The sequence below is a fragment of the Anabas testudineus genome, chromosome 7, assembly GCF_900324465.2.
Source record: "Anabas testudineus chromosome 7, fAnaTes1.2, whole genome shotgun sequence".
Taxonomy (NCBI): Eukaryota; Metazoa; Chordata; class Actinopteri; order Anabantiformes; family Anabantidae; genus Anabas; species Anabas testudineus.
In genome coordinates this window covers 11,402,697-11,424,036 of record NC_046616.1, presented here as the reverse complement: position 1 = coordinate 11,424,036, position 21,340 = coordinate 11,402,697, and the positions used below count along the sequence as shown (strand labels likewise).

The window sequence follows — 21,340 nt, the reverse complement described above, 5'->3', positions numbered from 1 at the left end:
AGCTTGAGACTGCTGAGTTTGTTTGTGTAATGAAGGATAAATACACCCAATCACTCCTCTTGTTGAGATTTATATCTCTTGCCTGTAATTTCTCGTCCTGATAGACACTTGTGTTCTGCAGCGGGCTGTGTTACTTTGTGTTATTGTGTAAATCTGGCCTTTGTTCCCCACTGAACCTGAGTATGTAAACAATCTATGGTTACGTAACCTACTATACATGGCATGGAAAATGAAGTCCTGGCACACAGCAGAGGCTCCATGTCAGGTTTTCCTTCTTTCTTGTCTCCTTCTACCATGTCCAAGACCTTTCTCCACACAAATTGTATCAGCCTGCCTCCCCTCTCCGGCTGGCAGCTAGTTGAGTTTGTGTCTCTGTGTGCGTGCTTACCCAAAGCTCTGAATGCATTTAAAGGGCAGCTGCACTGTCCTCTTAAGGAAACAGACAACTTTCATGTAGTTGTTCTAACAAGCAGCGGCTTGGGTTTTTCCTGTGTGGGGGTAGAGACATGAAGCCCGCTTGTGCAGTGTTAGATGATCGAGAACAGACTGAAATGAGCACGGTGCCCAACACGATCATGAAGACTCCACTCCAGGTTTTCCAGCCTGCTGTGAACCAGAGGCTCTCTTGCAGAAAGATCACATGTAAAGCCTTCCCCTTTGTAGTGGAAGAGCAGAGAGTGACAAGCTATTTCTTGCTTACAAAAAAATAAAGGATTAAAAAACGATGTACCATCGGAGACATTGTGGATTTGCCCCCTAATTTTTCCCTTACCTGTGGCTGTGTAGAGATTTGTGTCGTGCTCCCTGAGGAGTTTTCCCTGCTTTTTGCTGGAGTTACTTGGTGGAAACGGTTCGCTGAGATCACTGAGGAACGGGCTCGCCTCTGGAACAAGAAAGTAAATTTGTTGGTTGTCTGCTTCGCTGGTTATGAATGTTTTCAGCCTCCGCGTTTTATGGTTTGCAGTCTGTCGCTCCTAAAGGAGAAGAAATACATTTAGGTTGTTCCCCTTGTTAGTATTTATACTGTTGTTCTGTTGTTTTTGCGCTTATTAAGCTGAGGTAGTATGTTCACATTCAGTTTTCATATCAGATTAAATGGCATTTTAGGAAGTAGCTTTTTCTGCCATGGTACTGTTCATCTCCTTTCCGTCTTGTCAGGGTATATTTGTTGATTTAGCATTTTGACATGTTTTCACTGCTTTTAAAATGTCCAAAATGCACTGACATATATAAATACTGTCCACCACGCACAGTGAGGCTTTTCTTGCTTTTCAACTCTCAAGTTTAGGTTTTGAGTTTGACTTTTCACTTGAGAGATTAACAACATATTTATACCTTGGATTGCAGTGTATTTTTTACTTTAAATTTATTTGTAGTATTTCTATTTTGCCTCCACATGAAAAGACGAGCTTAATCTCAGCGTCTCTCCCTGTCTTGCTTGTCATTTCCTCTCTCGTTTTGCCCTGACATGGCTGTGTTTGCTTCGGAGTTTAAACGGCTACAGAGGTTTCTAGATACACATCAAACCTCTCTAACCGCAGACTAGTGAAATGAAAACAATGTTTTTTTTTGTCGTGGTGTTAGCCAGTAACTTTGTGTGGTTGCAGTTTAGCTGACTTCACAGATACTAACTGATCTTTTTTTTTTCTTCTTCTCTGTCTCTTTCTCTGAAAAATGCAGAAGCGCTTCATTAAAGGGTTGAGACAGTTTGGCAAAAACTTCTTTAGGATCCGGAAAGAGTTGCTGCCCAACAAAGAAACGGTAAGATGATTTATTTCTCTTTATACTGTCGAACTTTTTTCTGTCTCTCTTAGTTTTACAGTACTGCAGCTGAAAGTGAGTCTAAAATAAGGTAGATGTGGTTTCCTTCTTCATCGACAGATTGAGCAGTACAATATTTTCAGTTCATTTTCAGCGTGGCTGGTTTGTAAGCGTGAGGCCTTATTGATAAGAAGTAAGTGCAGCCTGCCAACAACTGTGCTGCAGTTTTATCAGATCTCCATTCAAAGTGGGGGAACGACGCACTTGTTATACCTGGGAAAAGTCTGAATGTGCTTTACAGACAGCCTCTTAAACTTAACAAGTGACATGCTGAACATTAATTAGCACCTTCTGTTAGCAAGTAGTAAACACATTGTGCAGATGTGAGATACTGTGTTTATGGCATCTCGAGTCTAAAGAGGAGTCTGTTTTATCTCACATTTGTGCTAAAGTGTTGTAGTAGCATTACATTTTTTTTCTTACATTTTCACCGACTTTCAGAGTGTTTTATTCTAAAGTGCAGCACAATAGGATTTAAAAACAGGTGGTGCATTTTAACAGTAAACATAGACTCGAAACAACATTACTTTAAAGAAAGTGGTCATCAGTATGTTACTGCTATAATCACAAATACTAACAAAGCACTTTCTTTTAAATGCCCAGTCATTAAGATTTGGCCAAATATAATCAAGATATATTCACATGCATAAATACATAAGTGTAAATGTATTTTTACACTTTATTTTCACTGGTGTCAACAAATCTTCACTGCACTGTATTAAAAAAACATGTCAAGTTAAGTTTTAGTTGGAGGACTTTGTTTACATTTGTGTAGGACTTAAGTATGAAATAATTTTTGTTGCATTGTAAATGTTGTTTCTTGGTAGTTTTAAGGTTTGTTAGTCACTGGCAAAGATTTTGATCGAAGGATAAAGTGATTTGATCTGTCACGCTTTAAGGAACTCTTGTAATTGTGTTATTTATGTACACAAATAGAGGGATGTTCCTCTTGTCTAGTTTCCCTCCTTTGTGTGTGAGCGTAATTATACGCACGCGTCAATGTTTTAACCATCAGTGAACAGCTATGTGACCTGTTTCAGGGTACAAATGGCTAACATGCCTGACAATCATTACCAAGAGACAGCTCTCCGCATTTTACTATAATCCGTCCCTTCTAACAGGACAGACTCTAAGAGCTTGAGAAGTACTTGATTTTTATCTTGACTATATTTGGCGATAAGGGAACCGTGGTGTACATGTTGCTTCCAAATCCTCCACACCTCTGACCTAGCTGTTAAATTTTTCTCATATGTGCATTTTGATTAATAAAACAGTGCAGACCTTGCTGTTTCTGTGAGGTTACTCCTGCTGGAAGTGTGCCAGTATAATACCAACACAGACATCAAAGGAAAATCAGAGGTGTTTGTCATCCTTCCTGCTGCTTCTTTTCTTAGTCTGCTGTGAAATGAGGATACGTCAGCCCTGTTTCTCAACACCTCTACATATCATATGATTTTTTTTCATCTCCTTTTGTGATACATTTTTTATTCCTTAAAACCAATTTGGACCTCTTGAATAAGAGACAGAGTTTCCTCACAGAAGCTTCTGCAATTATTTTTACTGCTCTTGAAATATACGACTAGTCCAGTTGATTGGCTATAAAGGAGGTATTAATGCAGTTTAACCTGGAGGGGGAGTCTACTTGGCAGGAGAGGTAATAGACCTCCTCCAGGATCTAGGCCTGCCACCACCACAGAGGAGAGAAAGATTAATTTTCCCCCTGCAAATGGAAAATAAACTGCCCTTTAAACATATGAAAAGAGAAGAAAATGACAGAGAGCAAGGGGAGGGTAGCAGAGAGGGGAGGAGAAGGGGTAAGGTGGGGTGTTAGCTCAATATAGACACTGAAAAGCCTGGTTTGTCGCACAGGGAGGAAAAAAAATCTTTGCTTATGATTGAACTTGCTTTTGTGTTGTAAGAGTGATCTGAGCGAGTGCCAGTCAATACCCCGAGGAAGGCTCCATTTATTTCTATCTGCTCATTCCCAAATCCTATCTGTGGAACATGAGTGTATCTCAGGATATGTTAGGTCTGTGAAACGGCAAAGATTTTCACGTTATCTCCAGTCACAGACACATATTTCTGGTACTCAACTTGCATGGCGGCCTAAGAAAAAGAAGCACGTTGCAGAAATGTGGATGTTTCTATCCCAAATCTTGTGCGGACCACTGTTGCTGAGCTGAAGTGCAGAGCGTAAAGCCCTGGAGCTCATATCCAGAAGTCCAGCCCAGTGTGTCTTCCTCTCACTGTTCCTCCCGCTAGCCCCTATTAGCCGTGCTGCCCCTGAAGCACCAACACGGCTCAAACAGCCAGTGCCAAGGGTATACACCCTGCGCTGTGTAAACACACCAGGGCTGACTAGCACTCAGGAATGCTTTATATAAAGTCACATAAAGGCCCAGAGGGGGAAGTGGGTGTGTCATTTGACCGTCTGCAACCGACTTTGCAGCCACCATTTCCTTCACTCCAGAGAGGATGTCATAGAACATGATCTGGCTGCTTCTATTGTTTAAACAACTAAATTTGCTGAAATGACAGATCACACATACCTCTGCATCCAATATTGTTACTGGATAGGTTTACATTAAATGTTGTTTTATAGGGTATCAACAGACGGCATTTGCTGAACTGAGCCACAGCTCTGTTTGCTGTGGAGCTGCACACGGAAATAGTTTAAAAAAATATCACATTCCAAACAAATGAGAAGTACACGACTGAGCCCAGAGTATTTAATTGATGGGAAAAGGTACAACAGTTAACTTGCAAATTAAATGTTAATATACAAATGCAGAAAGACAAACAAATTAGCATATATCAGATTATACTGTTTTGTGGCTATTTTCAGTGTTCAGTCACCTGTTTTCTTTTCACTGTGCTTGAAGCACAAAGTGAAAATATGCATCACTGAGTAAAAAACATTACTGCAAAATCAACTCATGCTTAAAATCGTATTCAGCACCGCTTCTGTTTGTGTGTGCGGTGAGAGAGACTGTAAAGTGCATGAAAGCACAAGTAATGTATTTACTTTATACTTACAGATCAGTGTTATGTATTTATAGATCATAAAAATTCACAATAGACTCAGCATATAGATAATCTAATAAACTCAATGAAGCAAACTAAAACAATTTACAGCCACAGAACGAAAGCTTGTGTGTATATTTTTGTCAGTTTAGTTTTCCCTTGAGGCTCCATTTCTGCATCCTGTTGTTTATTCTCTCAAGACCATTCTGCTTCAGTCTCCTTTTAATGTAACAGCCCCTACATTGGCACAGTGTATCTTAGCACTGGACATATTTGTGTAATTCTATTTTAGTGACAATGTGCAAAAATTCATGGGAAACATTTAGATGCAAAAAAAAAAAAAAAAAATCGTTTATTTATATTATGTAATGGAGTCAGCTGGTACTTGTACAGCCATGTAAACTTGCAGGACAAGAATGAAACATTAAACTAATGCACCTAGACATCTTTATGCTGCTGGTTCCTGGTTTGTTTTGGCCTGGAAGTGGAAAAGACAGAAAGGTGCAGTGGCAGAATTTAAGAAAAGCTACCACAGGTGAAGCTGTAGTGTTTGTTCGGTTCATGTTAAAGACACAAGGCAAACAAGTCAAATGCAAAGTAGTTTGATTCTAACAGCCGGGCAGCAGTAGTATAACTTATATATATATATATAAATTTCAGCAGTGTTTGCCTCTTATGATTGTGAGCGATGGCAGAAAAGTGCTGAACCTGTTATAATGTTCAGGGTTGAATCAGTGACCTGAGCTCTGTGTCTGATTGTTAAAACGCTGCTTTGTTTGTGTCAGCAGTGAGATTAACCAGGACGTGATGTGCTTCTTCCAGCATCTTGTTCTCTCTGAGAAAAGAGAGTACTTGTCCCCCCCAGGCCCTGTCATTTACAGGATGGCCAACAGGAGAACAGCGTTCTCAACACAACCTCACAGCAGATGTTTGCCCTGGTACAATCTGTACAAACGTCAAATTGAATTCATTGCCACGTCCTTAGCTCAGCAGCAGAACCTTGGGGATGAGTGTGATTATAAATACTTTGGTTCAAACACTAATTAAACCAGCTACAAACTACAGGGGCCTGGTCCAGTTGGCAGCAGCTGTCAGTGGTGTGACAGAACAGCTTCCGTGTTTGGTAAATGATGTAACTTGTTTAGGCAGCAAAATCGCTGCTGGCTGATGGAAGCTCAACCAGCATGTATTGATGTTCTTTTAGCCGACCACAGGCAATTTAGCGCAGCTGAGTGTAGGCAAAATCTTTTCTCAGCCTAATAGACGGAGCGCAGAGAGCCCAAGCTCCCTGTGTAATTGAGTTCTTTGGTAGGCTTCATGTTGTGGTTTTTGGGGACTAGCTTATCAGCAGAACACGCAGGATCGACCCTCCAGCAAAAAGGCACTGTTACCATCCAATCTGCTTTCACTGGCAAAACCGCTTACAGCAGGAAAAACACGAGTGCTGATTCTTCAGCATGTGCATCCCTGACCTGTGAAAGCAGAGCTTATTCAGTCATTCTCCAGCAGAAAGACTCCACGCAGCAGGGAATGGCTGTCTGTTTAACTGCCTTTTACATTCTCTCTGTTCCAGCCAAGGTCCTTTCACTATTCAGTTGCCGTCATCTGCCGACAAGCTTCGAGGCATCACTGTGCTATAGGTCTATTTTTGAATCTACTACATATATGTGGGTGATACCTTGAATGTTTGACCTCTGGATTTTATTTTACAAACATTAGAAGAGACAATGTGCAGCTTCTGCAATAAACAAAAAAAGATGAATTAAAAGTTACACTGAAACTACTAATACAGAATATTGAAGAGGGAAAAAACACCCTCTAAATAGGACAACACTACAATAATGTGCAATTTTATTAATGTCAGACTATTAGGAATTTATTTTGTAAATTGAAAAACAACTTCTAGCATGTTTTTGGGCATAATTTTCTGTACACTTGAAAGATTAAATGCTTTAATAAGAATTCTGTTTACTCAGCTAAATACTTTTTTCCCACTTCAGAACATGTTAAATGGTCCTGTATGAATCACAGATACGCTTGTGGCCTGTTTAACTGCAAAAGCGTTTACAGTATTACCCCCTGCAGTTACAGTCAGCACAAGGATGATAGAAAAGTCAAGCGCCACTCACTGAAACTATAGACTGTACAGCCTGTCATGGGCGATGACGAATGCCAAGTCCAGGGGTCAAGCACATACATAATTAAGCCCTGGTTTGATTTAGCTCGGGGAAAAGCGCCCCACTTTCACCTCACTGAAATAAATCAGGAAGCAATCCTCTCTTCTATGTCTGCAGCCTGTGAAGGAAGCAGGAGAAGCAGAGGTTCATGCTTCACTAATAGATGTTTACACAACTCACTATCAGCCAACAGAATGCAGAAATCACATGCTCTCTGTGCTCGCTGCTTCCCACATGTGGCTAAACTGTCTTACGTTTTTAGCTCAGACTTATTTGTCGAGAGATTTTTAGGAAGGGTTGTGGTTGGATTCAATGATTGTTCATTGTTATCCTCTGCTGGCTCTTTATTCCTCCCTCTCGGCTCTCCTCCACACTCTGGCCCTCCCTCCCCCTCCTCAGCTCTCCGCTGTTCTCTCCTCCTTCCCCTTCTCTTGCCAGTAACGGCCTTAACCGTTTGGCTTCATGTCAAAGCAGGGGCCTTTTGTGGCTCTGTCACAAATCTGCCAGGAAAAACAGAAACCATCTGTTCAGGCCTGGGCCTGAGAGGGGATGAGGGTGTAAATACATGAGTTTAGCCCTCGCCCTCAGCCCAGCCCGCGCGCTCAGGACCACCGAGCTCAATGGAGGATCCTGCGCTCCCTCCGCCTACCAAAAGGCACTTATACTGTAACCTACAGGGATTCCGTGGTAAAATTTATTAAATCTAAATCTGACAGGTGGAAATAAAATGTAAACGTATGATCACATGAGTTATTATTGTACTTATTATATTTTAGTATATAAGGGGTTAACTTTGTTAACTTTGCCTTATAAAAAGATGATGAAGAAGAATAGACAATTTCTATCATAGTCAAGAATTTAGAGGCTGAGGATGCATTAACCTCTACCATCTGTTGAGAGCAATTATGAAAAAAATAAATTAACAGTATTTTGTAATTAATTTTGCCTCCTCAAAAAATCATTAAATTAAAAATGTATCTGTATATTTAAATGTAGCTGTACGCCAACACAAGACATCTGTATGCTCTTTGCCTTTAAAGGACAAATACTACTGTTTTTTCAGCTGTTTCTCTAAACAGCACAGATTATTTAGTTAATTTCCCTGGGACAGTGCACATTATTAAACATTGCTGTACATGTACCAGAGTTAGCCAAAAGACTATTTTCATCTGTAGTCCATGGACAGATGTTACAAAATCATAAATCATAAAAGTTTAAAAATTATTAATAAAAATTTTGAGAAATAATAAAAGGACACAAAAATATCAACATTCATGAAAGTCACCGCACAAGCCTTGATTGAACTCCACTTTCTGTTTCTCAGCAAAGATGCACATAATCCAGTACCCACTGAATAAAAAATACTTTATTTTTTTAAGTACTTTATACTAGTCGCAACAAGCGACAAGTAGAAATACTTGCATGATGAAACTATTGGTAATTCCTCTGCCACTGCTGAATGTTAAGGTAACATTGCAGTACATCCATTTCACACATATATACTTGTATGTAGACGACCATTTTAAGTGGCAATAGCTGGAATGGAAGCTCTGAGTGTTGTGATAGGAGGGTAAGCCCTTTCCTTGTCGGATAATCCACCGGCCAGAAAGCTCCTGCAGATGGAAGCAGTCTAAAAGGTCTTATAATACCGAGCTTATGTTGTCACTATCTTATGTTCTGCGGAGCGGCAGCACACTCTGTGTACTGCTTTGCAGTGATTTAGTGGACTGAGCAAAAAATTACGGTGTGCAGGCCAGGGCCTATCTAGATTTCTATTTCTAGTATTTCCATGAATTTTAACTGGACACCTAGGAACTGTTTCAGATGCAGGTTCATGGAAGTGTTTCAGGTTTGTTGTTATCTTCATCTTATGAAGAAAAGGCAACATTACCTGGAATCCTCAGTGAACACACACAAACTCGTTGGCTAAACACTCAATCGGGGAGAAGAAACAGAAGGTAATAAAAGTTAGTGTTGCTGTGGGCATATGGCAGCATGACAAAGTGACTTTGATAGAAAAAGGCACAGTCAGTGAGAGAGATTGGACGTATGCGGCTTCAGAGGAACACAATTTGACGTGCAGGCAGGCTCAGAGAGGTAATCTGTCAATCTCCCTTTGACACTAATTTACAGCACAAAGCCTCTCTCAGCCACAGGAATGCAATGTTCATCTTCCACTGCACTTCACTCACGGATATCGTATATAACTCCCTCAGCATCCAGTCTTTCCCGTAATGTCTCAGACATCGGTCTTTTGTCAACGTGACTGTATTCTGAATGAATGAGTGAGTGAGTGAACAATAAAGGCAAACAAAACAAAGACATTTTTTTAATACAGTTTTCAGCTTTTAATGAAGACCCAGGGCACATTTTCCGTCAGCTTCTTTATCAGGAGTAACTTAAAAAACTTTTCAACTCAACAAATGTATTCTGAATTTCTCAAGATGCTTCTTTTGTTTTCTTCTTTCCACTTTCATCCAGCTTTACCAGTTCATCAGTGCACCTGTTAATTCCCTTTCAAAAGCCCATGTTAATGTTTTCATTAGCCCCTGCCTAATGTAATGGTACTTGACACAGTGTAAGTGATGGAGAAGCAGGGTGACCTTTCACTGTGTCTGCCAAGCTGTTGTTGAGACCGTGTAGTTGTCAGCCTGCAGTGAGGAGGCAGAGAGGCACTGCTGAGAACAGTCATTAAGCACAGAGCAAAGCCAGCGCTCGGCACCACTCGACACTTTTGATCTGCACATTTCAATTAGATTTCACATCAGGACGCCTGCCTTCCCTCAGTTAGCACCTGCGCCCTGCCTTCCCAACTGGCCGGCCAGGCTTAAGAGGGCGGCGCACAGGAAACGGGTAGAAAGTTCTCTTCTGTTACTGCCTGAAATAGATGCACACACACGGCAACACAACAGAGGTTTTAGCTGATACAGTAATTATTTATTGCTGTGAGTTTGGACTAGGAACATGTTTTAGTTAAAGAATGTTTCGTAAGTAACAAATAAATCTCCGTCATTGAGGCTGTCTTTGTACTTTTCCTGCTGGTTTGTCTCCAATGAGCTTTGCTATGTTGACGACTACTGCAGATGTGCTCATCTGCAGAAATCTTGAGGTCTAAAAATCTTAGCACAAGCTGTGGGACTTGGGACATGTTAATGCTAAAGCAGTGGCTTTGCCACTACACAGCACAGCACCTTAATTTACCCTGAAATGTGAGAAGGTCTCTTTAAGCTCAGACACCCTCAGTAAATGTTCCCAGCACTGCATTCCCTGATAAGATGGAGTCCTACAGGCACTGGTAGATATGAATTTCCCCTAAGAGCCACATGAAGGGAGATCTTATTAAACTGGCCTAAGACCACTGAGTTGAGCATTTTCTGCCAGTCAAAGCAGCGATTGAGAAACTTTACTTGTTCCTTAATGTCAGACACTCAAACAACTCAGCGATAAAGCAGCCACCACTGGCCAGTTCCTGAACTGTGTCTCCTCAGAGCAAACAACTAGAAACCCACTAGCTTCATGTAGTCTTGTGTTTAGTGAGATAAGAAATTAAAGCTGCAGTTACTTTGAGGTTTCCATTAATACCGGCCTATAATGTTTTGAAATTATTGGCTTTGTTGTTTTCTCTTGTTGTTAAATTGGAGTTGGGTGAAAAGCTTTTTATAGCTATGTAAAAGTGTCCACCGTTTAATCAAATCCTTTCCTGCCATTGTTTGTTTTGATGCATTTTGAAAACGTTTAGCTGTTGCTGTAAAGCTGTTAAAGTATTTCAGAGAGCAATGCGCTGACTAATTTATGTGAAGTTTCTCAGCTGAAGCGCAGAAGGAAAACAATCAATAGCCATTAAACCCTGGGAGCTTTGTTGAACAGCAGTTTAACAGAGCCCAGACAGTACATGGTTACCCTCTGGGCTTTAAAGATTACAGGTGACTTACTGCTCAGCCAACAGTCAAACCGCACCTTGATGAATTTGTTTTGGAGTGATGGACCACTAACAAGTAATGAGTTCATGGTGAGGGAGAAAAGGGAAAGCTCTGCAGGAAACTACATAATTGTCCCTTATTCCTTTTGCCAATTTTCAAGGCTTGTGTATTATGAGAATGTCCAGAAAGCAGCAGTTAATATGCACAGGCTGTCTCAGCAAAGTGCTTTCTGATCCATGATTGCATGTGTTAATGTTTCAGTTGGGTATTGATTTCCTGGCGGCCTTTTGTACACTGGATTTATCCGCCTCGCTCACTGGCAATCGCGCCCCTCCGAATGTTTGATTAAAGTTCAATTGACTCTTCCAGTGAAGGGGCGAGGAGCCATTTCACTCCCTATTTGTAGCGCCAAAGCTCTGCCTGACATGTTCTTTTGTTCCCATTCAAGCTCCTGCCACCCAGCCAGCCACCGATGCACTGATCCTAATATCCCTGCATTCAGTGAGCCTCCTTGCCTAATCCTGGGACAGACAGGGCCACAGCACAAACATGCCCAGCTAACTACAAATCCTGGCATGGATTGACCCACTCCATGGCCTTTCGCTGTGAAATAACGCGCTGACTGCTAATGTGTATCTTTCCGCTTATTTTATTCAACATAGATGCAGATATTTCAAAGCAACTATTTTACTGTTTTTCAAAAACTTTGATAAATGGACCTGATTTCCTTCTAATTCAGTCACCTCTTTAAAGTCAGGTGATGCCTCCCCCTCATTACAAATGCGTGCGTTTGTGTTCTGGTGATATATTTGGACTTTTCAACTCATTTGTTGTGTTTTTCTATTTTAGGGAGAGTTAATTACCTTCTACTACTATTGGAAAAAGACCCCAGAGGCAGCCAGTTGTCGAGCCCACCGCAGACACCGCCGCCAGCCCGTCTTCCGCCGCATCAAGACACGAACTGCTTCAACTCCTGTCAACACTCCCTCTCGCCCCCCCTCCAGCGAGTTTTGTACGTATATATATTTATCCTCATAAGACACAGCAAGAAAGGAAAAAGAGAGGCATGACCTGATATATTCTGCTGTTAGAACAACGTATGTGAAATGTTTTTGTGTGTCTCTCTTGCAGTGGACCTCAGCTCAGCCAGTGAAGATGACTTTGACAGTGAAGACAGTGAACAGGAGCTGAAGGGCTACGCCTGCCGCCACTGTTTCACTACCAGTAAGACACATTTGTTTAGTTTTTTTTTTTTCACACACTCACACCCGTCATACGGACTTGCTTGGTTATTCCTGTCCTGATCAGGATCAGTGTGAGCCTGCACAGCTCAGTGCTGTGTGACAGATGGGCATCAGAAGATGTCGGGACTAATTTGATCAAATCAGACATGAACCCACAAGCTTGTTCACTCTCTCCATCTTATTATCCTTCCCCTCTTTCCACACAGCTGGCTTCCAGTGCCAGGCTCCCTTCTAATCACACTTACATTACTGCCATCACAATAAGGGTGGCTAATTGACTTTAGGTTTGTAGTGTTAACCCACGTAGACCTCGTGTGTATTACTAAAAATTCTACAAATACAGTTTGTAATGGAACATAGAGCTCCTACTCAAAATATTATTTATTTTATTAGATGTGCTTGAGAGCAACGTGAGAGTAACTAAGTACATTGAATCTGTTTTTTTTATATTATTAAGTTGTGATATTATTATTTCTGTGTGGTGTTTGTACTTCTCACCAACTGTGACAATGTGTTGTTTCACAACTGTAAATGGCTTTCCTCAGCCTCCAAGGACTGGCACCACGGGGGCCGGGAGAACATCTTGCTGTGCACAGACTGTCGCATTCACTTCAAGAAGTACGGTGAGCTGCCCCCCATCGAGAAGCCTCTGGACCCGCCGCCATTTATGTTCAAACCTGTCAAAGAGGAAGAGGATGGACTCAGCGGGAAGCATAGCATGAGGACTCGACGGAACCGAGGCTCGGTGCGCACACACACACACTGCTCCCCACCTATCCCTCTATTTTCACCTTCAGGATTCATACCCTCAGTTATCCCCGGAGTAATGCAGAGCCAGGCTACAAAGCAATAAGCTTCTTATCACTAGACAAGTATTGCAGGGAAAGCTCTGACTGGCATTGTTTCAAAAATTTTGGCTTGATAAAAGTATTTAATCAAAAGTTTAGAACTACCTGATGTATGTCATAACATAATAATTTATCTTGACTATGTTTGGTCGTCCACAGATGTCGACTCTTCGCAGTGGTCGTAAGAAGCAGACAGCAAGTCCTGATGGCCGAGCCTCGCCTACCAACGAGGATTTGCGCTCCAGTGGACGTACCTCACCCAGCGCAGCAAGTACCGACAGTACTGACAGCAAGACAGACTCCATGAAGAAGCCAAGCAAGGTAAACACAAAGCAGGCTCATTGAAATCCTCTATTTCTGTGTTCGTATCTCTGTGGAATGTTCTCTAACAACTATCCTGCTTTGACTTCACAGAAGATTAAAGAGGAGGCTCCTTCACCAATGAAGAGTGCCAAACGGCAACGAGAGAAGGGAACTTCCGACACAGAGGAGCCTGAGAGGGCCAGTGCCAAGAAGTCCAAGACACAAGTAAGTCCGTGCTCTGTTTTGTTTGTGTCCCAGTGGAATGCATAGACTTGGTGCATGATGCTCATCTTTCACTCTCCTCTGTCCCTCAGGAGCTGAGTCGACCAGACTCGCCCTCAGAATGCGAGGGTGAAGGGGAGGGAGAGGGCGAGAGCTCTGATGGGCGCAGCATCAACGAGGAGCTTAGTAGCGATCCTAAAGACATAGATCAAGACAACCGCAGCTCTTCACCCAGCATCCCCAGCCCTCGTGACAATGAAAGCGATTCGGACTCCTCTGCTCAACAGCAGCAGCTCCTGCAGAGTCAGCACCCTCCAGTCATCCAGTGTCAGCCAGGCACCTCAGCTGCCTCCACGGCACCACCTCCACCTACATCCTCAGCCCCTTCATTGCCCCCACAGGTCTCCCCCACAGCGGCCTCCGCTACTCTACCTCCCCAGCCTCTGTCCCAGGCAAGCCCAATGTCTCTTATCCAGTCAGGAGCATCCCTCCACCCTCAAAGGCTTCCCTCTCCACATTCACCCATGACTCAGGCTCCTCCTCCAGGCCCCTCAGTCCCACCTCAGTCATTACCCAGCTCACATCACGGACCCATGCCTCCCATGCCTCCTATGCCACATCCACTGCAGCCTGGCCCCTCACACATGCCTCACCCTCACTCCATGCCTCCTCAGGGCTTCCCTGTGGGTCAGACTCAGGTCCCACCCCCCTCAATCTCTGGTCAGTCACAGCAAAGGCCGCACACACCTCCTTCCCAGTCTCAGTCATCTGCTCAGAGTGGAGGCCAGCCTCCCAGAGAGCAGCCCCTGCCCCCTGCTCCAATGTCTATGCCTCACATCAAGCCTCCACCAACCACACCCATCCCCCAGATACCCAACCCACAGTCCCACAAACACCCATCCCACGTTTCTGCACCTCCATTCCCTCAGATGCCTTCAAACCTGCCTCCACCTCCTGCTCTCAAGCCCCTCAGCTCTTTATCCACCCACCATCCTCCATCAGCACATCCACCTCCCCTTCAGCTCATGCCTCAAGGGCAGCAGCTTCAGCCTCCTCCAGCCCAGCCTCCAGTTCTCACTCAGTCCCAGAGCCTCCCACCATCAGCCAGCCACCAGCCTCCTCCAGCTCCTCCACTGCCGCCCTCAGCATCAGCGTCCCACCCCAACGTTCCACCACAGCCACCTTTCTCATCCCATCCTTTCAGTACAGTTCTACCTCCGACGGGCCCTCCCCCACCCCCATCAAACTCTATGCCTGGCTTACAGCCTCCATCTTCCTCTGCTCCATCCTCCTCCATCTCTATGCCACTCCCTGCCTCAGCCCTGCCAGGCCCGCCAGTCCCTCCTGTACACATCAAAGAGGAGCCTGTGGACGAGTCAGAAGAACCAGAGAGCCCTCCACCCCCGCAGAGAAGCCCCTCACCGGAGCCAACTGTTGTCAATACTCCAAGCCATGCCAGCCAGTCAGCACGGTATGTCTACAAACACTGATTTCTACCATACCGCTATCTCTCAAAGAGAAAAACATAAACCTTCACAAGCTGTTATTTATCAGTAGTTGGTTGAGCTGCTTACTGTCTTGTCTGTGGGTGCTGATTAGCTCTCAAACACCTCCAACAACAAAGAGTCTCTTCCTTCAGGTTTTAAAGCTTTGATGTAGGCAACAAATTGAATGTCCTCAGCAAAACAAGCATCCAAGGCCACAATTAGCCTTGAGCTCTGAGGGGCTGATGGCTAGGAATTATCAGGGATGGAGACCGGGGAGATTAATTACAGTGAGATGCGAGTGAACTGAGGCATCTGAATATGAGTATCTGTAGTTGCCTTGTGCTTAAGTGGCTCTCAGACTGCCAATGAATAGCAATGAGAATCTTAATACATACTCAGTGTAGCAGCAAAAGTAAGTGCCAGGAGAGTTTGTTTCCTTTTGAATAATAAACTAGTGTAAGCTAATACAAGCTGTCTCCCATCTAATGGGACGTTAGCATGCCATTCAACATGCAAAATTAAACATGAATATCGTAGCTCTGTTTGTAACAAGTATTAATTTATGAACTAAAATACAATTCAGATTTTTAACAATGTGTATTTTTCTCTACCATGACCATAGGTTCTACAAGCACCTAGACCGGGGTTACAACTCATGTGCTAGGACAGATTTCTACTTCACTCCCCTGGCTTCATCTAAACTGGCCAAGAAACGAGAGGAAGCTCTGGAGAAGGCCAAGAGGGAAGCAGAACAGAAAGCAAGGGAGGAGAAGGAGAGAGAAAGGGAAAGGGAGAAAGAGCGGGAGAGGGAGCGGGAACGAGAAAAGGAAGCAGAGCGAGCTGCGGTGAGTGGTGTTGTTTGTCAGTGTTTAGCTTGGAAGAGGTTACATTTTTTCTCTTTAATTGTACTTAAAACGGTCTTTTCCCCTCACAGAAAGCATCCAGTTCCTCTCATGAAGGCAGAATGGGTGAACCTCAGATGGCCGGCCCTGCCCACATGCGTCCTCCCTTTGACGGCCCCCCCACCACTATTGCAGCTGTGCCTCCGTACATTGGCCCTGACACCCCTGCCCTGCGCACCCTCAGCGAGTACGCCCGACCCCACGTCATGTCCCCCACTAATCGAAACCACCCCTTCTTTGTGTCCCTCAACCCAGCAGACCCGCTGCTGGCGTATCACATGCCCAGCTTGTACAATGCCGACCCAGCCATGCGGGAGCGTGAGCTGCGAGAGCGGGAGATGCGTGAGAGGGAGATTCGGGAGAGGGAGCTAAGGGAAAGGATGAAACCTGGTTTTGAGGTTAAACCTCCAGAGATGGACACACTCCACCCCTCTACAAACCCCATGGAGCACTTTGCCCGGCATGGAGCCATCACGTTGCCCCCCATGGCCGGCCCTCACCCGTTCGCCTCCTTCCATCCGGGTCTGAACCCATTAGAGCGTGAACGGCTAGCCCTCGCTGGGCCCCAGCTGCGGCCAGAAATGAGCTACCCAGAGAGGTTGGCTGCAGAGAGACTCCACGCTGAGAGGATGGCCACAGTGGCCAACGACCCCATCGCCCGTCTACAGATGTTCAATGTTACGCCACACCACCACCAGCACTCGCATATTCACTCCCATCTCCACCTCCACCAGCAAGATCCCCTTCACCAAGGTAAACGAAAGCCCTGCTTGTATCAATAAATGCTGCTGTTTAAATTACACTGTGCAATTGTTGAAACTGTAGTACATTTAAACAGTTTATTCAAAAACATTATGTGGGAAAACTAAATTCCGTTATTCCCTTTGTAAAAAAAATAAAATAAAAATTTGGAAATAGATATTTGAAAATAGCAGATAATAGATCATGTCTGTGTGCAACATTGATGTTGCTGTAATTTATTTTATAAATAACTATTACGATATATTTTTTAAAACAAATTATTAAGAATGTCTTTAATTGCACATTTACCGTTATATACACTTGTTCTTATGCTTTTAGTAAATTAATGTATTGATGTTTTATTGTGTGATATTGGTGTTAATGTAATATGTATATGGAAAGGGAGGTGTATGTTATCGGCACAAGCATAGACAAAAGAGTTGAAAATATAATATATAATATATTTCAGAAATAGTTGAGGATCAGTAATAGTTCCTTGATGAACACCACAGATAACTGTATCCCATTTAATATGCTAGTTAGTATTTTAGTAAAGTGTCATGAAGTACACTAGTACATGGACACTCGAAATATTGATATCGTGTTAAAGAAGAAGCATAAAAGCGAATAGAATGTATGAGGTGATAAACCATTAAATTATCAGATCAGTTATGCTCAGATTAAAGTATTATAGGCTGGTTCAGATTGTTATGTTTTTCATATAAAGTAGAAGTGTGCTGCCTTTTAAATCAAATTGTATGTAAATTGTGTATTGTATGTATTATAATACTTCTCTCATCACTGTAAAGAGTGAACAAAAAGGACCGAGTTAATGTCAGTTCCACTTAAAATCTTGAAATGTTTTCCAGTTAAAATCTAAATTATATGATGTAATACTACACTTCATGTTTGATTATCTCTTCAATGTACCGCTTTGAAATCAGAATCAGATTGGATAAAATGTTATCGTTATGTTAAAGGCAGCAGATGCTGTACAGTGGATAAATATAGTAAAGTGGTCCCTGCACTCTAAAGCCTTGAGAGGAGTAATATATTAAGTTGTATATCATTGATGCAGTAACATGTACTGTCTGTGATGAGTGTACCTTGACCCTAAGACTCTGACACCCAGAAGGTGGTGGTGAATGTCTTGTGTGTCCTCCAGGTTCGGGGGCCCATCCGCTGGCAGTAGATCCCCTGGCAGCTGGACCTCACCTGGCCCGCTTCCCGTACCCGCCCGGCACCATCCCCAACCCTCTCCTCAGCCAGCCGCCACATGAACACGAAATGCTGCGCCACCCAGTCTTCGGTAACGCTCAGCCAATATCAGCACTCATTAACAGTTATATCACATCCATTCTGTGAGTCCAGACTCTGCCAGACTGTCTGATTAAATCTTGTGTTTGTGCCTCCTCCAGGTACTCCATACCCACGGGACCTACCAGGAAGTCTGCCACCGCCCATGTCCGCAGCCCACCAGCTGCAGGCCATGCATGCCCAGTCAGCTGAGCTCCAGAGGTTGGCCATGGAACAGCAGTGGCTCCATGGACATCATCACATGCATGGCGGGCCACTGCCTGGGCAGGAGGACTACTACAGGTCAGATGGGCAACAGATCATTACACAGAGAAATCTTTTGATGTGTGCCTTTGATTTTCCAGATGTTAACTCCTGACATGTTTATGTTTCAGCCGACTGAAGAAGGAGAGTGACAAGCAGCTGTAACCAGCCGGGGGACGCAGCGACTGACAAGTGCAGGACACGGGAAGTTGTTACAGAGTGGTCTCGCAGAGGATCTCCAGGGTCCTCTGAACACATTCAGTTTTGAAGAACGGAACAGGCCCAAGTGGATCGTCTGAGAATTCTTCTGATGTTTTGTTTTTTGTTCCTGTCAAGGACGTTTTTTTGTTTTTTGGGTTTTTTTTTTTTTTTTAATTATTATTATTATTATTTTTCAAGACATTGACTTTCTTTGGTATATAGCCAGTAGTGACAACGTCCTCAAGACTCCTGCATGACAAGCTTCCCCGACGTTTTTTTGTAGGTGCTAGAACAAGACACTGTGCTTATCAACAAAAAAAAAAGACAAGACCGGTCAGGCCGTTCATGGAAAAATAACAAGTGCTATCTTAAAGTCAACATTTATTTTAATACATTGTTGGAGGTTTTTCATAATTTTAAGAGAAGCTACAGCATGGCGTTTTTGAGTCTGTAAATAGTATATATAAACATATAATTATTATTATAATTATTATTATTACTAGGTGTGGACTCCAAACCAAGTCGTTTCAACCTCCAGTATAATTGTTTTGAAGCATTATCCCTTGTTTCAGAGGGGAGCACCATGGCATTATATGAGCAGTTTCTGAGAGTTGCGGTTCAGTTGTGACGTTCCTCTGCCATCGCTGTGTTAGATTTAGTCCCACATACACTATGTAAACCATAAAGCTGTCTCACCCACCGCATCCATTCATCACACACCTTTAACACGCAGCAGGTTGTCAGAATGTGTAAACTCAACGTGTTGAGTTAATGACGTGAAACACTTGAAGAGGTGACACAGCAGTCACCGGGGCTTCTGTGGAGTTCACACTGAAGCCCTGGATTCAAGAAGAAACACTGCACTGAAAGAGTATCCTTTAGCTCCACTCAATTGGCTTTCTACTTCTGCTTAAACACACTCCACAAACACATCTTGTTTTTACATAGATGGATTTTAAATATGATTTTAAACATTTTAACATCAGAAACACAATTGGTTCAACTGAAGAAATATTGAAATTAAAAATATCTCTTAAATTATCAGGACCTGAATTTTAAACCGGAGCCCAAAAGGACTTCAGGATTGTTTTTAATGTGTGAATGGTTGTGAGTCGGTGCTTGTTATGTGGTGTCACCTTTCCTCACCTGGTCCAGTCACCTGTTGTTTGTTGCAGGGCTTATCTGACTGAGTCGTCCTCCAACTAGGTTGTAATAATAATCACTGTGACACTAGATGGGGCCTTCCAACATGTGACCACCAGAAGTAGAGGGTCAATGATTGTGTGTGAGTGTGTGTTTGTGTTTTACTCATATGTGTCTTCACATGCCTTGGTTCCATGGGGATGCACTCGGCCTCCTGGGCCTCAGGACTGGTGTGTTTGTGTGTGCCGCTGACTGTTACTGAGTAGTGTTGACCTGTCATACCAGTGCACATGAGCCCAGGTTGTTTGTTTTTTTCCTCTTGACATGAGTTCTGCATTTGTTCCATGCACTAAGACTGTTTAACCGTCACAGACACACAGAAAACTGTGGCTTCAGAAAAATGTTTGTTTTTTGTTTGTTTGTTTGTTTGTTTTAAAATTTTAACCAAATGAAGAACCTTACAGTTAAAAGTGAACGTATCTTCTCTTGGAGCACTATAATTTCCATTCAGATACTTGCAAACATCATCAAACACATGCTCCCTTTTTGAAAATCCAAAAAAGTGTCTTAAGCCCTGACAACTCCGTCACTCTGTCCTGCCATCTCCCACCGATTCCCGTCTCTCTCCTGGTGGACGTACTCATTAACATCATTATCATCTTTGCCTCGTTTCCTGACGATTCCCTTGCCTTTGACTCCCTCTTTTTGTGTCTCCGAAACCTTTGATGTTAAGTGTTGTCAATGGTTTAGCTTCTTGTTTCAAAGCGGCAATAGCAGAATGTAAATTCTGACTGCTAAGATTTATATATATACTGGTATCTTGAAGCTTATTGTATATATGAGTAGTCGCCATGGGATGACACAATGTAAACAAAAAGTAGAAATAATAAGAAAAATTGTGAGTCCTGTGTTCTCTCCATTTGAGTATTTTGTAATTTTTTTGAAAAATTTGTGGAATTAAAATAAACGACTAAGTTACACCACAGCATTTGCTTTGATCTTTTTCTTCTACGTCCTGATAGGAATCATGTTTATGTGTTTGTAAACACTGTTTTTGTGTGCTGAGGTAGAGCAGAATGCTAAATCCTAGCAGCCACGATACACAATAATCCTGTTTTAGCGGTAAACAATGTAGATTACTCTCTGCTCAGTCCGTCAATAAGCAAAAAGACGTCAGAAGTCTCTTAATTCCCTGTTTTTTACATTTGTGTAATGTAAGTCTCAGCTGAGGTGAGAGGGTCTGTTGTGATCGTACATTTCCTCCAGAATAAGGCAATTTTTTGCTTTACGAGTGAAATATGTTACAGAATAAATCAAGGATTCCTTTTACTTTTTTTTTCCTGTCTTCCATTTTCTCAGCTTCAGAAATACTGAGCTTTAAGAGATCACCGCAGCAGCAGGTAGTGAATCTCAGAGCTGAATATTGCACTGCTATGGTATAATAACATCAAAGCCGGGCTAAGCCAGAAGGAACACCTACTCAGCCTGAGATGCCTTTCTATCACCGGTGCTGGGCTGTCATTTCATCCTGTGTGTGGGGAGTGATAGACCAGCAATCTGTGATGGTGTGCTGCAGCGATGGCTGTCATTTCGAGAGGGAGCTATTATTCTACTGCTGCTCTCTGAAATGATGCCCTGTCCTCGGGAAAATCGAGGTTCCTTGGATGCTCTATCCTGGGGCTGTCATGTGACGGCGCCTTGTGAGAAGGTGCTGCTTGTTGTTGCTTGGCTCGCCTCACCTCCCCAT

General features: G+C 43.1%; 1 protein-coding gene across 6 annotated transcripts in view; it reads left to right on the top strand.

Moving 5' to 3' along the window:
- Positions 1-20,576, top strand: part of rerea (arginine-glutamic acid dipeptide (RE) repeats a) — a 117,133-nt gene extending 96,557 nt beyond the window's left edge. For 4 of the 6 annotated variants that reach the window (XM_026366991.1, XM_026366990.1, XM_026366989.2 and 1 more), the window contains 12 exons: positions 1,681-1,761; positions 11,792-11,954; positions 12,074-12,166; positions 12,732-12,931; positions 13,194-13,355; positions 13,449-13,562; positions 13,652-15,030; positions 15,669-15,891; positions 15,981-16,701; positions 17,825-17,998; positions 18,108-18,288; positions 18,381-20,576. In XM_026366991.1, the coding sequence (XP_026222776.1) occupies positions 1,681-1,761; positions 11,792-11,954; positions 12,074-12,166; positions 12,732-12,931; positions 13,194-13,355; positions 13,449-13,562; positions 13,652-15,030; positions 15,669-15,891; positions 15,981-16,701; positions 17,825-17,998; positions 18,108-18,288; positions 18,381-18,414 (3,525 nt within the window). In that variant the 3' untranslated portion in view covers positions 18,415-20,576. The remainder of the gene's footprint in view (positions 1-1,680; positions 1,762-11,791; positions 11,955-12,073; positions 12,167-12,731; positions 12,932-13,193; positions 13,356-13,448; positions 13,563-13,651; positions 15,031-15,668; positions 15,892-15,980; positions 16,702-17,824; positions 17,999-18,107; positions 18,289-18,380) is intronic. The other 2 variants (XM_026366992.1, XM_026366994.1) reach the window with 1 other exon arrangement.
- Positions 20,577-21,340: the final 764 nt, after the last annotated feature.